A 15185-nucleotide genomic window follows, 5' to 3' on the forward strand; every position below is an offset into this window, starting at 1 on the left:
CATGGTTGCAACCTGTCAGGTTAAAGGACAGTACGACAGGGTTGCACTTGTATGCTCTTAGTGTCTGTGTCAGTTTGTGACAGTGCATGCTGCAGGGTCCTCATGAGGATTATTCAGGAAAGAAAGTAAAGGAATGATAAAAATTCTCTTTCTGTCATTCTTGCACATCTTTTTTTTTTTCCTGTCTGCTGTGGGGGGAGGTAGGTAAAGAGGGTGAAAGGAAAAGAGAAGAAAATGGGAAGGAATAAAACCCCAAAAAATTCAGGCATGGCTTTTTGTAATGAAAAAAAAAAAGAAGAAAGGGAAACCCTGGGCTCATGTTCCATATAAATCTTGTTCAGGGGAGTGTAAGAAGTGACTCTTCATCCAAAAAAATTTTAAAAGCTTGAACACCTTTCTTGTATCCAAGAAACTCTCAGAGAAATAATCTCATCCAAACAGAGTAAGGTTAAGGAAATCTCATCAAGTATTGTACAGAGACACAAGGCATCTGAACTGCTTGTTCTGGCCCCAGCCTGGAGCTTCTCTCAAAGCCAATGGATATATCTCTGTCTACTGCACAACTGGCAGAAACCTTGGTGCAGTTCTCCAAGTGCTCTACTAAAAAAATAAACCACATTTCTGTTCTGAATACTCCTCTTCCCCTTCTGCAGGCATGTCCTGAAAGAGCCATGTAAGGTAAGTTATGAGGGCAGTTATACAGTTAATCTTGGGTCAATATGTTCTTGAAAGAAACAACACCTCTCTTGTAAATTTATGAATGTGAAAACACTGGACTCTATCCTGCCAGGTCTCAAGTTGACAATGGCAGCATTAATAATTACCTAGGCTCAGCACACAGGAATAGTCACATGAAAGTCAATCCCCATTCATAAATCTTCACTGTAAGAATGCTTAATGCTCTTTTAGATATTTTTTTTTTCCATGCATAAATTTAACATGCTAGGTTTTTCTGTGTGATAAATCTGGCATGGAAATACATGAAGGTTCCAGTAGTCTCTGATATCCCTTACAGAGGCTGTCACAAATGGCAAAAAACAGATACATTTTTTAAGGTGAAACAATGCAAAATAATGTAAGGATGTTTTGACGTCAGCACACACTGTCTGAATGCTGAAATCAAGCTGTTTAAAATTATGTTGATGCAGTGAAATATTACATTTGCATGAATATTTGAATTATGACAGCTTTTACTGGTCTGTAACTTAAGTAAATGTTTCATTTGATTTCCTTTTGTCCTTCCATAAAGATTTATCTGTGGCTTGAAAGGGAACCTAATTTTTTTAGTGTAAGGAAAAGTTCTACTGCTGCAAGTATTCAGGAATGGACATAAGGAAAACTGCATTGTCCAGGATCTCCTACAGGTACGAGGTATTTCCATGACAGAAGTGAAACGGAACAATTACATTCTCTGTCAGATACACCTTGTTTTTTAAGGGACCTTAAATCTCCACAGAGCATATTTTCTCTTAGGCTGTGGTCCTTAACCTTTGTGGCAGACCTCTGTACCTGTGGAGAACCTTTTCAAGGCCATATTCCCTGGGATCACCAAATGTGTAAAGCTCCCCAGGCCTATAGATCATCAAATAAGTGCTGAATTTACCAGTAGCTTCTCATGAAACTACTAAAAAGACAAGAGTGGATTGTACTTTCCAGCAGTACAGGAGGATATGAATGTCACCTTGGACACAAGTCCTTAAATCAAATTTGTTTCTTAACTTCCCTTGTTCTCACCAACAAGGAGAGGCTGATGGGGCACATGAAGTTCAAGGGCAGCCTGGGCTGCAGTAATCATGAAATGAGGAGTACAAGATCCTCAGGCCAGTGAGGAAGGCACACAGCAAGCTCACTACCCTGGACCTCAGGAGAGTAGACTTGGGCCTCTTCAGGAACCTGCTTGGTAGAGTGCCATGGAATAAAGCCCTGGAGAGAAGAGGGGCCCAAGAGAACTGGCTAATATTCAAAGATCATGTCTTCCAAGCTTAGGAGTGATGCATCCCAACAAAGAGAAGTCAGGCAGAAATGCCAGGAGGCCTGTGTGGATGAGCAAAGAACTTGTTGACAAACAAAAGAAGGAAGACTACAGAGAGTGGAAACAAGAGCTGGTGGCCTGGGAGTAATGCAGAGAGAATGTCTGAAGAGCCAGGGATCATGTTAGGAAAGCTAAAGCCCTGATCAAATTAAATCTGGCCAGCAGCATAAAGGACAAGAAGAAAAGTTTCTATAGGTACTGTGGTGAATTAAAGAAAGATTAGGGAAAATGTTGTCCCTCTCTGGAAGGAAACAGGAGGTGTGGTTACCCAGGACACATAGAAGGCTGAAGTACTCTATGAATATTTTGCCTTGGTCTTCACCAGCAAGTGCTCCAGCTACATACACTGTCCGAGTCACAGGAGGTAAAGGCAGGGACTGGGAAAATGAAAACCCACCCACTGCAGGAGAAGATCAGGTTTGGGAACATCCAAGGAACCTGAAGGTGCACAGGATCACAGGACCTGATCATCATTTGTGAGTCCTGAGGGAGTTGGTGGAGGAAATGGCTAAGCTGCTATCTATCATATTTCAGAAGTCATGGCAGTCCAGTGAAGTTTCCAGTGACTGGAAATGGGGAAACTTAGAACTGTCATTTCTAAAGATTAAAAAAGAAAAAGGAAAACCCAGGGAACGACAGGCCAGTCAGTCTCATCTCTGTGCTCTGCAATTCATGGAGCAGATCCTCCTGGAAGCTACGCTAAGACACATGGAAAATAAGGAGATAACTGGAGACAACAAGCACAGCTTTACTAAGGGCAAATCATACTTGACATATTTGGTGGCCTCCTACGATGGGTGGATAAGGGAATGTCATCTAACTGGACTTGTGCAAAGCATTTGATGCTTCCAGGCACACCCTTGACTACAGTGGAGAGACCTGGATTTGATAGGTCGACCACTCAGTAGATAAGGAATTGACTGAATGGTCCTGCTTAAAGAGTTGTGGCCAATGACCAGGAGTCCGGGTGGAGAGGAGTGATGAGTGGTGCTCCTCGGGGGTCTGCACTAGGGCCAGTATCTTTGTCAGGGACACAGACAGTGGGATCAGGTGCACCAGCAGCAGGTTGGCTAATGACACCAAGCTTTGTGGTGTCACGACTGCTTGAGGGGCCATAACATGCTGGAGGCCTCCAGCATAAGACATGAACCTCCTGGGGCAGGTCCAGAGAAGGGCCACGGAACTGACCAGAGAGCTGTAACATCTCTCTTACGTGGAAAGGATGTGAGAGTTGGGGTTGTTCAGTTTGGAGAAGAAAAGTCTGGGATGTTTTGTAGCACCTTCCAGTATGTAAAGGCCCCACAAGAAAATGAGAGGAAGTTTTACAAGGGTGTGTAGTGATAGGACAAGGGGGAATGGTTTTAAGCTGAAAGAGGATAGGTTTAAATTAGGTATCAGGAAGAAATTCTTTACTGTGAGGGTGGTCAGACACTGGAACAGGTTCCCCAGGGGAGTGGTGGATGCCCTATCCCTGGAAGTTCAGGTTGGATGGGGCTTTGAGCAACCTGGTATAGTGGGAGGTGATCCTGCCTGTGACAAGGAGGTTGAAACTAGGTGATCTTTAAGGTCCCTTTCCATATCAATCTATGATTCTATGATTCTATGATTCTATGATTCTATGATTCTTACTGGTTTAAGCAGTCCAATCTACAGGGCAAAGAAAAACAAAAGAAAAGGACGTTTTTCCTATATTCCTACTGCTGTTTTTACATATGGATACAAGTTTGTAATTATTTTGAACCCATTATCTTGCATTAAGAATATCATATATACACCTCCCTGTACCAGTCTTTCAGTTGTGTGTATAATATAGAAAAAGCCATCAGATTATGTCTTACTTTCAAATCAACATCGAAGCACCTATAAATGAAACAACATTTATGAGGTTTAAGCAATGAATTAAAAAGAAATACATGTAACTTTATCACTGCTTTTATTATAAAACTCTGTTGCACTCTAGCCTGAGCATTTTAAAACATCCTGTGACTGTAAATGACACTTTGCTAATACTAAAATACACGTTTTAGTTCAAAGAGCCTCATAAGTTTAAAATACTATGAGTCTTATTTTTCAGTGATAGACATGCAAAGTTCTTCCGGGAATTATGCAGATTTCTCCTTGATTTTTTACTACCTACTTCCACAAAAACTTGTTAAACAAGGATGGTTTCAGTGGTCAAATGTTACCACCAATGAAATTCCTCTAGCAGTAGTGGTTTTCCAATAATGTGTTAATATTCAGTATTGTTCTACTCAAAAAAGGGCAACTAGACATACTAGAGATTTTCTAAATACTTTTCCTGTGTGTCTTTTCCCACATCATGGATAAAAGCACATAAAATTCTAAATAAAACAAGATACAGAACCCCTTCCCTAAACAACATGGAAACATATCCTATTTCCCAAGCACATGCTTGGTCTAAAGTGTTTCCAGCCACTTCTTATGCTTCCCACTTTCTATCTCACCCCCTACAGACCATATGCCAAAGACAGGCTTCACTCCTTTGCTCACAAAAGTCCAGACTTTACGCTACAAGGCACTTAGTATTTTTGGGGCAAAGTATGTGATGTGGTCATCTGCCTCAGACACTGTCAGAGGGAGGAAACCAGGAGAAGATGACAGCAAACAGCTCTCCGCACCACCAAGTTTGTTGCAGGAGCAGCTGGTGTGGATTTGTGTCTGGACTGCAGAGACCCACCTCAGCCACTACTGCCACGTTACTCGGGTTATGGCTTGAGTTACACCCTTTCACAGCACCTGTTCTGGCAGATGTGTGAAGTCTCAGGGCCTGCATGAAGGCTGCACTTCATATAAGTACCACACATTGCCAAATCTTGGGACCACTGAGCATAGGTCATTAGTTGGCATAAGTACACCAGATCAGGCTGGCAAGAACAGCTCTACAAAAAAAGCCCTGAACTCCCTTTGAACTGTGGTCTGTGTTGCTCCACAGCATCATGGACTCAACTGTCATATCCATGCTCCAGAAAATTAAGTATGTTGTTCCTCTACTCAGGAGTCTTGCAAAAGGAGAATAGTGCAGGCAAATGTTGAAGTTTTCTTGCTTGACCCAACAATCAATGAGAATCTCATTGACAATATAGATCACATCTTCTTGAAAAAATTTTAAGCCAAAAAATATCAGTTTACTAAAAGCTATGAAAATTATCACATGAAAGAAATACAATACCTGTTTGTTGTTTTCATTGGTACAATGCAGCCTTTTGAGGGACACAAAGTGTCTTATTTGCCTACCAACAGAAATAATCACTTGTTACTGTATCAAATTGTAAAGAGAGAAGTGAAGTGATACACTGATATTTTCTAAAGGAGAGATCTCCAAGCCGTCCTGACACCAGATACCAAGCCCAAAACCAGCAAGACAACTGGGTGACTAGCACTCACTCCTTCATGAAGCATAACATTGAGGTTTTTATCCCAGGACACCTGATCCTTCTGTTGCTCCAGGAATTCTCCTGCAGATCTGGGAGCTGAATTTGGCAATGTGTCCATTCTAAACTGCGAAGGTGGGAACATGTACAAGCACACACACGAACATGGGGTTGTCCAGTTGCTAAATACATGGAGGTTCATGTCAAACTTACAGATGCAGAAAGCAGAGAGAAGGCCCTAAAACCCAGAAATCAATTATGTTCCGGACAAGTTAGTTACCCTCCTTGACCGACCACAGGTGTTATCTTCACGTGCTGCTGGATACTGTCTCCTGATTTTTTTCTTGCGTAGTAAACTCCTTGCCATTCCTAAGGAAACACACACAACAGTGACAGCATCTGAGCACACATAGCTTACAGTCAAATATTCATTTATTATTGCATAGTCCTTATGTACTAAATTATTATTTTTATTTCATGGTTGTCTTAAAAATAGTATAAAATTAATATACTATTAAGTATAACAGAGAGAGAGCAGCAACTACTCACCCAGTGGAGAGCAGCACCTTTAACTGATGTAAGGACAGTATAATTATGTTTCTCTTGGAAGAAAGTATTTTTTACAAGGAACTTTACAATTTTTACAAGGAACTTTAGGTATCATCTACTTAAAGAGGTGACAAACATTCTTGCTAGGTGCCACCATAAGAAGCAGTGGCTGCAACAAAAGGATATCCCTTGGGACCAGCAGAAGCGAACCCTGTGCCAAGCACCATTCAGCTTTGAAGTTGTTGGTTGTCATGCAATGTATATGCTAAATTTCAGAAGTCTTTGATCTAAAGATGTCCTTCAACTAATCTCAAAGAGGAATAATTTTAAGGAGGGAACTACCTGGCAGCAGAGTAGGATGAAGTCGGAAAATGGGTAAAAGACACCTTTGAGCAGGCAGTACTAGCTCCTGGGCAGCCCATATAAATGAGGAGGAGCACAGCAGGAGTGGCCTGTGGGTACTGCTAATGAACCAAGGTGAACCTGCAAACAACTCCAGACAGTGACTCACAAAGCTCAGGTCATTGCTGGATGTGACTCAAAAGTTCAAGAACTCCCCAAAGTTCTTGAAGCAGAACATGAGAGAGGGAAGGGCAACAGGTATTTCTGCAGCCCAGGGGAGATGGGATAGGAGACTGTTGCATGTGTTAGGAGAATGTATTGCCAGGCTCATCACCCCAACGACAGGAGTTCACAGTGCACTGCAGATATTCTAACTACAGTTATTAGGAAAGCAAACCCCACTGGTTGCCAATACATTTTGGTGCTTTAAGTATGCAGTTAGTGAAGGCTCTGCTGTTTGACAGAACAGTTACACATTTTGTTTGGATGATTCAGCCACCTGAGAGACTGACTGAGGGACAAACTGTTACATTCCAACTAACAAAAGCTCCATGGGCTCTAAGCAAAACAGAAACACAGAAAACATTCTGATACTGATCTTAAGCCAACAAATCAGCAGGAGTTCAGTCAGATCCTAAAAGCAAAGCTAATGAGATCTGTAGTCACTTGTCTGTGATATGAGCTGTTGTGCTTAGACATCTGAGAAGCAGAATTCTGGTCTTACATGTATATTCATGAAAAACACATCTTGTGTTCTTAAACCTACAGCAATAAAAACCAAAGCAGAATAGAACTCTGTAGCAGTTTCGAAGGAGTTTGTTTTATTTGCTTACCTTTCCTTTTTTAATAAATGTGTTTATGTTGTCCAAAAGGTCTGTAGAGTTTTTATCACTTTTAGGTAGTTCAGTGAGCTCCTTGCCAATAAGCTCTCCCTTGCAGTACCCCATCATCCGTTCAAAGGCTGGATTAACATACTGCCAAAACAAAGGTACATTAGGACAATATCAAAAAGAATTTATTTCAAGGATAATAACTTATATAAGTATCGAAGTGTGACAAGTTATATAGCTAAAGGCACAACCACTCATCCCTACAACTCAGTGTTTCTCATATAAAATACTACGTAATGGTGAAACATTTTATTCAAGTAAGAGGCTGAACGGAGAAGGTGATATGTAATCTATCAGAAAGCACAGAAAGACAGTGAATGCAGAGAAAAAACATTACTGAAAACTACCATCTAAATGAAGTTACAGAAGGAAAATCCGTAAAAATTCAGCAGGCATCAGTGTGCAGCAACCAGAAATTAGGCAGTTCATTTTACAAGGCTTTCTAATGGGCAACAAAGCTAAAATACTGAAATAGAACAGGGACTACTTTGGGTTTCCTCTTTTCAAATTCTGTAAGATAGTTAACATTTTCCCCCCTACCTGAATGACATGATCTTCACTGGTTATTTCTACAGCTTCCTGACAATGGTCTAATGCTGTAAACACTGCATTACAAGCCCTGAAATTAGCAAATGATTAGCACATTAGTTTTTTTGTTAGAACATTTTGTTCACTATAAATACATGATTAAATTGTACTTATCAGTAGATGAACCACAAAGTAGCAGTTGTTTTGACTAGACCATGTCACTATCTTTATTATGACTTTTTCAAAACATCCAGCCTCACACATCCCTGTTGTTAACGTGCTTTTACTGCAGATTACATTATAAAAGTGCTCATAGATACTGCAGCATCTTAATAGTATACTTGTACCTACATACATGCTTTGGACAGCAGGAACTAACAGTGAGCAGTAAAAATAACACATACTATTACATCAAAATGTTTTGTGATCATTAAAAATTTGGAACACAAAAATCACGACAGCAGGTATATACAAAGTTTTCAATACAGCAAGTAGATTGGCACTGTAAAAGAAACTGTAATACAACACAGTTAAAGGAAGCAATAGAACCATGTCAAAGTTCTAGTTCAAAAAATACCAATTTTCTTACTTCCAAGTAATAATGCAGTGACTGGACTTCCATACATCCTGATCTTTAAGAACCCAGATGATCTTTGATCCCCATTTTTTTTCCAGGGCTATCCTTGAACTAATGCCAGAAAACAGAAGCCTTATCTTCTTGCTACAGAATTCAAATTGCTTAAATTATGATTTATACAGGACGACATTAACATTAATATAGGCTCCTAATACTAGGGAAAAATGTATATCTCATAGAATCATAGGATGATTTGGGTTGGAAGGGACATGAAGACCATGTAGTTCCAACACCCTACCATGGCCAGGAAGAGTACATACTAGAAGAAACAACCCAGGCATACTTCTTTTGATAGGTATCAGTACTTCATCTTTGATTTGCACTAAAGACAAACTAATTATATTCTAAATAAGTCTCATTGCGGGAGCAAAACCGCACTGTGCATAAACATTCCTGTATACAGTATTTACCTAAAAGGAACATCTTGCTTCCAGGCTGCATAGCAGAGTTTGAATTAATACCAGTGACTAGAGAATTAAGAAATACAGAACATTGCTACTTCTCCTTATTACAGAAGTAACTCAAAACCAAATAGGATACATGAAGAGATATACACAGAAACACAGACACACAGTTATGTGGATGAAGATTTGTAGGAAGTAAGTGTTTTATATGGAAGATGACAGAAGTGTTTCTGCTCATAGAGTAAAAGGAGCTCGGAGTATAATTTTATATGTGATTTTCTAGCAGTTCAAGCTGGTTCCCGAGTGTGATTTTGTGCTATGTGAAGGAACTAATTTGTCTTCAGTGATAGATGCCTGTCTGGTACATCAGCTGCTAACAAATGTAATTACACAGAATTTCTGTAAGAAAACACACATATATTTGCACTATTCAAGCCTTAGTATTTTCTTTTGATCTGGCAAGCAAGCCAGCAAAATTACAAGTTAAAATGGCCCATATCCCCTTTAATTAGCACACATATGTCCAACCAAGTTTCAAACCAGAACCAGCTATGTGGAAAAGTGGAGTCCATGCTAGGAACAGAAAGACACTTCTGACCGCTGATGTGACCTCATATACTGCTCTCTGGGGCTGGTGCTAGTTTTTCATCACATTTCTCTTGTGTCTGAACATGTGACATATCCTGGGTTTAATTCTATCAACAAACTTCCTGCATTCTCTTCCCTTTCACTTTTACAAAGCTGTGTAGAAGACTTGCAGATCACTGGCAAGTGGCACTGACATGAAGTGCAGCACCTTTTTCCCCACTTAATTAAACCACACAAATGAAAAAAAGAATTGTACCTGAATGCTATAACCAGTATCGGTTCTGATTAGTTTTTAATGGCATCTGCCTAATAAGACAGAGGTAGGGGGAATTCCTGTTGAGTTATGGAAAACAACTTTTAAAATTGTGTAAACCAAAATTCAATTTTTTTTCCCTGAAATTTTACTGTAATTGCAGTTTGCATGCATGAACATGCAATCATGTGAAATGTGAAGTCACTTTGGTATCGGTTTGCAAAGAAAATCTTAGAAAAATCACCTTCTTAAATAGACACACTGAAACTTGTAGAAAAGTGATAGTATTTTCTGTAGATGGAACTGGAATTAATTTATGCCACAGAGAGAACAGCCCTTTCTCTGCATTTCTTTCCTATCATTTCATATGGTTACATTGCACAAATATCTACATGCATGCAAAAGCACCTATATTAAATATAGAATTAGTCACATTAAGGAAAAAGTGCATGTGGGAATAAACATAATTTAACTTCTCACTATCATATACAACTGTGCTCCTGGCCTGCCAAGTCTCGGCCAAGCAAGAAAATAAAAACTCAGAGCTGAATCAAGATCGTATTCAGATCAAGCCTTTGAATATGAAATCTCAGACACGCAAGATCAAGAATGACTCTGTGAAATTTTACCATCATGTAAATTCGCAGTCCATACCTACATTGACTGAGCTTTCTCTGGGTACCAGTTACTAAGGTACTTCAGTTCGTCCTTTACAAAACAACAGGAGGAGAAAATATAAAATGTAGTGTATTACATACATACATACACATACATACAGATGCAAGACACACATATGCAGAGCTGGGAAGAAGCAGAAAGCAACATGATACAATTATTTAGACCAGGAGGTTGATGTTTGCAGTTTCTCACACTTCTACATACCGTAATTTGAACTGAGATCGCACTTCCCCGTATTCTATTTGAACCAGTTCATTGTAACAAGCAGTGACACTGCTGTTCTCCATGAATTGCTGGAAGACAAATCAAGAGTGTATTAACTAGGCTGTTATTTCTGTTCCTGCATCTAAAACTTAAACTTTTTAAAGAGAGCTGGCACGAGGCCAGTGAAGGTCACAAGGGTGATTAAGCACCTCTACCATGAGACAGGCCAAGAGAGCTGTCTCAGCCCAAAAAGGAGAAGGCTGAAGTGGAGAACTTATCAAAGTATATAAATATCTGAAGGAAGACTATAAGAAGACATAGCCAGCTTCTTTCTAGTGGTACCCAGTGACAGGACCAGAGGCAATGGGCACAAACAGAAGCACAGGAGGTTCAGGGAACCTGAACATCAGGCAACAGGGTGGGGTTTTTTTGGGTTGTTTTTTTTTTTTTTTTTTTTTTTTTTTACTGTGAGGGTGACCTAGGCACAGGTTGCCCAGAGATGTTGCAGAGTCTCCATGCCTGGAAATGTTCAAAAGCTGTGTGGCATGGTCCTGGACAACTTGTTTTAGGTGGCTGTACTTGAGCAGGGAGGTTGGGCAAGATGACCCCTAGAGGTCCCTCCCAACCTCAACCATACTTTCCTTTTCTGTAGAAATAAGCTCTGGTTGTACCTTTTGTGTTGTGAATAATCATCTTTTCCTCAGGAATGAGTTTCTGTTTTTTAAGACAACACAAATATCTAAATACAAAGCAAGCATAAAAATATGCTAAATCCTTAACTCAATTTTCCCATTTGGTTTTAGCAATCCAACGCATACTCTTAAAAGAGCCCCAAACACAGTCTCACACAAAACCAGTATTGCCTTGATGTTTTATTTTGAACACCTACCCTTCATTCACAAGGGAAATGGAAAACCTTAGAGACATAAAAACATTCATGCAAAAAAGAAGAAGATAAAGAATTATATTTGGCATTTGTTTCCAAGCAAATATTGCGGCTGAAGCTCAGAAAAGGAAGTAAGTTTGCTTCACAAGTAATCTCACTGAGCTGTCACTGTGAATTCAGAAGTGCAGAAAAGTATATAAAGTAGAAGCATGCTGGCCACAGTGAAAAAACTTTTACTCTAGACAGGAGAGAATGTTCTCTCTGTTAGGTTTGAAAGTGCTTGTGCTTGGTCCTGCTGAAATCAGAAATTTTATGTTGCTACAAAAGAAGTAGATTCTCTGACTTCAGTTAAAGTTTACTGATCAATCACGTGCACTGACTTTAGTTATCACAGGAAATGCCCTGTGTTGTCACTAGTTCTCACAGCACAGCTGCACACACAGTCCAGAGCAGCATGCAAATATCCAAAGCAGAGCCTTCAAGAAATCTATGCTTCTGTCCTGGATGAAAAACTCTGTTTTGGAGACCAGTGGCTTAATTCCAAGTTGTGAGCAAAACATAAAAAAAGTAAAATTAAAAACAACTGTTGGCATGGGTCTGTTTCACTCCTTAATGTTAAGATCTTAAAATATTGCTGTAACTTTCACTTCATACACTACAGAATGCATGGGAAAACAAAAGGTACAATATCAAGCTGGCAGAAGCAAAGGAGCAAACAAAGTTTTGTTTTTGTATATCAAACTGCCTGCAAACAAACTTCTCTTCTACAGCAGTGTAGATTTAGATTTTCAGTTTTAGGGTGCTCTTTTAAATAATCAAATACATTTGTGCTAAATTTAAAACAATAAGAACAAATCTATCAATAATATAAAATTTATCAATGATGGCAACCTATTTTATGAAATAGACTTACTAGAATATACTAAGGCTCTTTATAAACTAAATTTTACAGTAGTGTGTTTTACTGAAAAAATTTAACCACTGCTGTTCACCTACAAAACTCTTGGCACAAATCTTTTGCTAAGAATCAAGAATTGCAGCTTATCAAAGTTCTAACTGTGCTCTTAACTGTTGTATAATCTTCTGCAGATGTACAGAATCACTTTCCCTAAGTTCACAGTGTTGATGCTGGTCATTTGCTGGCTGACTCAAAGCTGAGAAATTGACTGGGACATGAAAACAGCAGGAGACATTTCCTTTTGTAATCTGTGCTTCTAATGTGACACAAGAATAAGAAGATCTCTGAACTCTCAGATATTAGAAGGCAGACAAAACACTTTATTTACAGAAAGTTTCGTATGTATATAGTAGATTGTGATTTAAGTAATACGTACTCTTAAATTATTTTTTACTTCATTATAATGGGATTCTGCTGTTGCTCTTTATGGAACTTAGTACAAGCCACAAGAGTTATAAGCCAACAGGGATGCATAATTCTTCTTGCTTAGCAATAAAAATTAGGTTTAATATTAAAGACTTCTTTTATTCCAATCCAGAAAGTTTTAATAGTATCTGGTCAATGAGAATCAACATTTGTTTAGGAAAAAAGTTCAAAATACAATACAAGTTTGTAATTCAGTAACTGCAAATGTTAAGATCCCCTGTTTGCTGATTTAAATCATAGCTAAAAATCAGTCAGGAAGCTAAATTGCTTATTCAAATTAGCCCACCCTAAGTAGGCCACCACTATCAGATTTATGAGGCTGAGAGGAAAAAAAAATCAGCATAATTAATGTACTGGATTAGCAGCAGCATTAATACACAAACACAAAAGCTGTTAATGATATAGGGGGAAAATCAGAAGATGTAATAAAATATGTTCTTGAGAAGAAGGAAGAAAAAACAGAAATAAGTCAGCATAAAGAAAAACTTATGATTTCAGCAGGTATGATTTTCCAAAAATAAATTTCATTTTTGCTGCTGAGGAAGAGACTCCCCACAAATACACCTTTCTGTTTGAAGAAGGGTCTTTTTAAATCTTTGTGTGGTAATGGATTTAGTCCCTACTGATCCCCATCCAAGCAAAAATGATTCCTATGTGCACCCCACAGCAAAAGTAGAAATCTTGACATCAGATGCATTTTAAAGTCTTGAAAATAATTCCAATAGGGAATTATTACATTATGCAAGCTCTCTGATAAATTTGGGACAGCAAGAGAGAGTAGTTACTGCAGCTGTCAGGTGCAAAAAGATTTTTCTTTCCAAGGCAGAGAGCACCACTGAGCCGTGTCTCACAGCTGCACAGTCTCCTCTGACTTTACCCAGTGCTACACCTAGAGTTACAATCTAGCTCACAAAACATATTGCCCTGCATCGTGTTCGAATGAAACCCTAGACCTGAGAAGTAATAAAGTTTTCTTTGAAAAATATTAAAGCCAGAGAGAGAGAGAGAGAGGGAGAGAGAGAAACTACACTAATAGAGCACTGGCCTTCTTGGGTTGACCTTTCTCTTAGATTCACCTTTTCCAATTTTTAGAGCATCTAAGTGCTTTAGAAATGCTTTGGCCCCACAATACCCTTGCAGTAGAGGCAAGATCTTATACCTCTTTTTTTGGGAGATGATCTGAAAATGGTAATTCTGGTTCATGTTCTGCTGTGTAAACAAACTTGGGCTGAATGTGAGTTAGCTCAGACACTGGACTCAGTATGAGCATAGGAACATGAGATTTTGCCTGGGTTAATTCCATCTCTTCCGTGATTTTACCTACTATAGTTAATTTTCCTAACTATAAATATATTTAAGAAAGTAAATACAGTTAATTCTAACTCCAGATGTGCTTCTTTTGCTTAAGTACACATCCTTCCCTATGAATGGCTAACTTAAAAAATGCAGCTGGTTTATTTTAGAGTAATGTAACAGTAATATCCATCCAAAGCCACTCACATAAAGATTAGGAGAGGGTAAGCAACCTAGATTTTCAGAGCTGAGAACTCCTGCCTTTTGGCTCTCTCCTTCAAAACCCTTTGAGAAACAGTGTCAACAGTTATCTTCCCTTCTGCTGCTTGTACAGGAGTGTCTCTAACTCTGTACTAAGAAGAACTGTGCAAACCAACATAACAGACATAATGGGAAAAAAAATTCTTCTTCACACCACGAGCTGGACAGGTTTGTAGTCCCTTTAGAAGAGAAATCCCAGCAGCCTCAGACACACAGGGGGGTCTGGGTGATGAGCCAGCATGTTGCAATATTTTAATCAGAGTCTCCCAACATTGTTTTTTAGTGCAGTCATCAACAAAACCCACCCACTACCCAGCCAGACCACATGGAAGTAATCTCAGTACTCCTGCCATTCTGAAAGGACTAGCTACGTCACAGAGCTTCTCATTTCATATGCTTCTGGAACACACTGTTGAAAAGAAAAGTAAATTAACTGCCACTGCTTTCTTAACAATAAATTTCTGACAGAAAAGGATGTATAATTTTCAATTTGAGGAAGTGGAAGTGTCTGTAATTGATGAAGTTACTATGTTTTCTATATTACATAGGCAATTTATACATACCCTATCAAAGCCTGCATCAAGAAGGGGAAGAACAGAAGTCTCTTCTTGGTCAGCAGATCTACAAAACAAAATCACAGAACCACAGAATTATTCAGGTTGGAAAAGACTGTTAAGATCATCTAGTCAAACCTTTAACCCAGAACTGCTAAGCCCACCAGAACCATTTCCAAAGTGCCACATCCACACATCTTTTAAATACTTCCAGGGATGATGATTCCACGCTCCTGAGCAGCCTGTTCCAACGCTTGCAATCCTTTCAGGGAAGAAATTTTTCCTAATGCCCTGTCTAAACCTCTCTTAG

General features: G+C 39.1%; 1 protein-coding gene across 2 annotated transcripts in view; it reads right to left on the reverse strand.

Annotated features, from left to right (window-relative positions):
• The window catches only part of PDE8B (phosphodiesterase 8B), a 71040-nt gene that overhangs the window by 18344 nt on the left and 37511 nt on the right, over positions 1-15185 (reverse strand). For both annotated transcript variants that reach the window (XM_042028888.1, XM_042028887.1), the window contains exons 5-10: positions 14885-14942; positions 10498-10586; positions 7746-7824; positions 7149-7289; positions 5705-5793; positions 5223-5283 (exon numbers count right to left, since the gene is read on the reverse strand). In XM_042028888.1, coding sequence (XP_041884822.1) covers positions 5223-5283; positions 5705-5793; positions 7149-7289; positions 7746-7824; positions 10498-10586; positions 14885-14942 — 517 coding nt within the window. The remainder of the gene's footprint in view (positions 1-5222; positions 5284-5704; positions 5794-7148; positions 7290-7745; positions 7825-10497; positions 10587-14884; positions 14943-15185) is intronic.

This window comes from Corvus kubaryi, unplaced genomic scaffold (assembly GCF_017639235.1).
Source record: "Corvus kubaryi isolate FWS band 111438036 unplaced genomic scaffold, C.kubaryi_AGA036_p1.0 37308, whole genome shotgun sequence".
Taxonomy (NCBI): domain Eukaryota; kingdom Metazoa; phylum Chordata; class Aves; order Passeriformes; family Corvidae; genus Corvus; species Corvus kubaryi.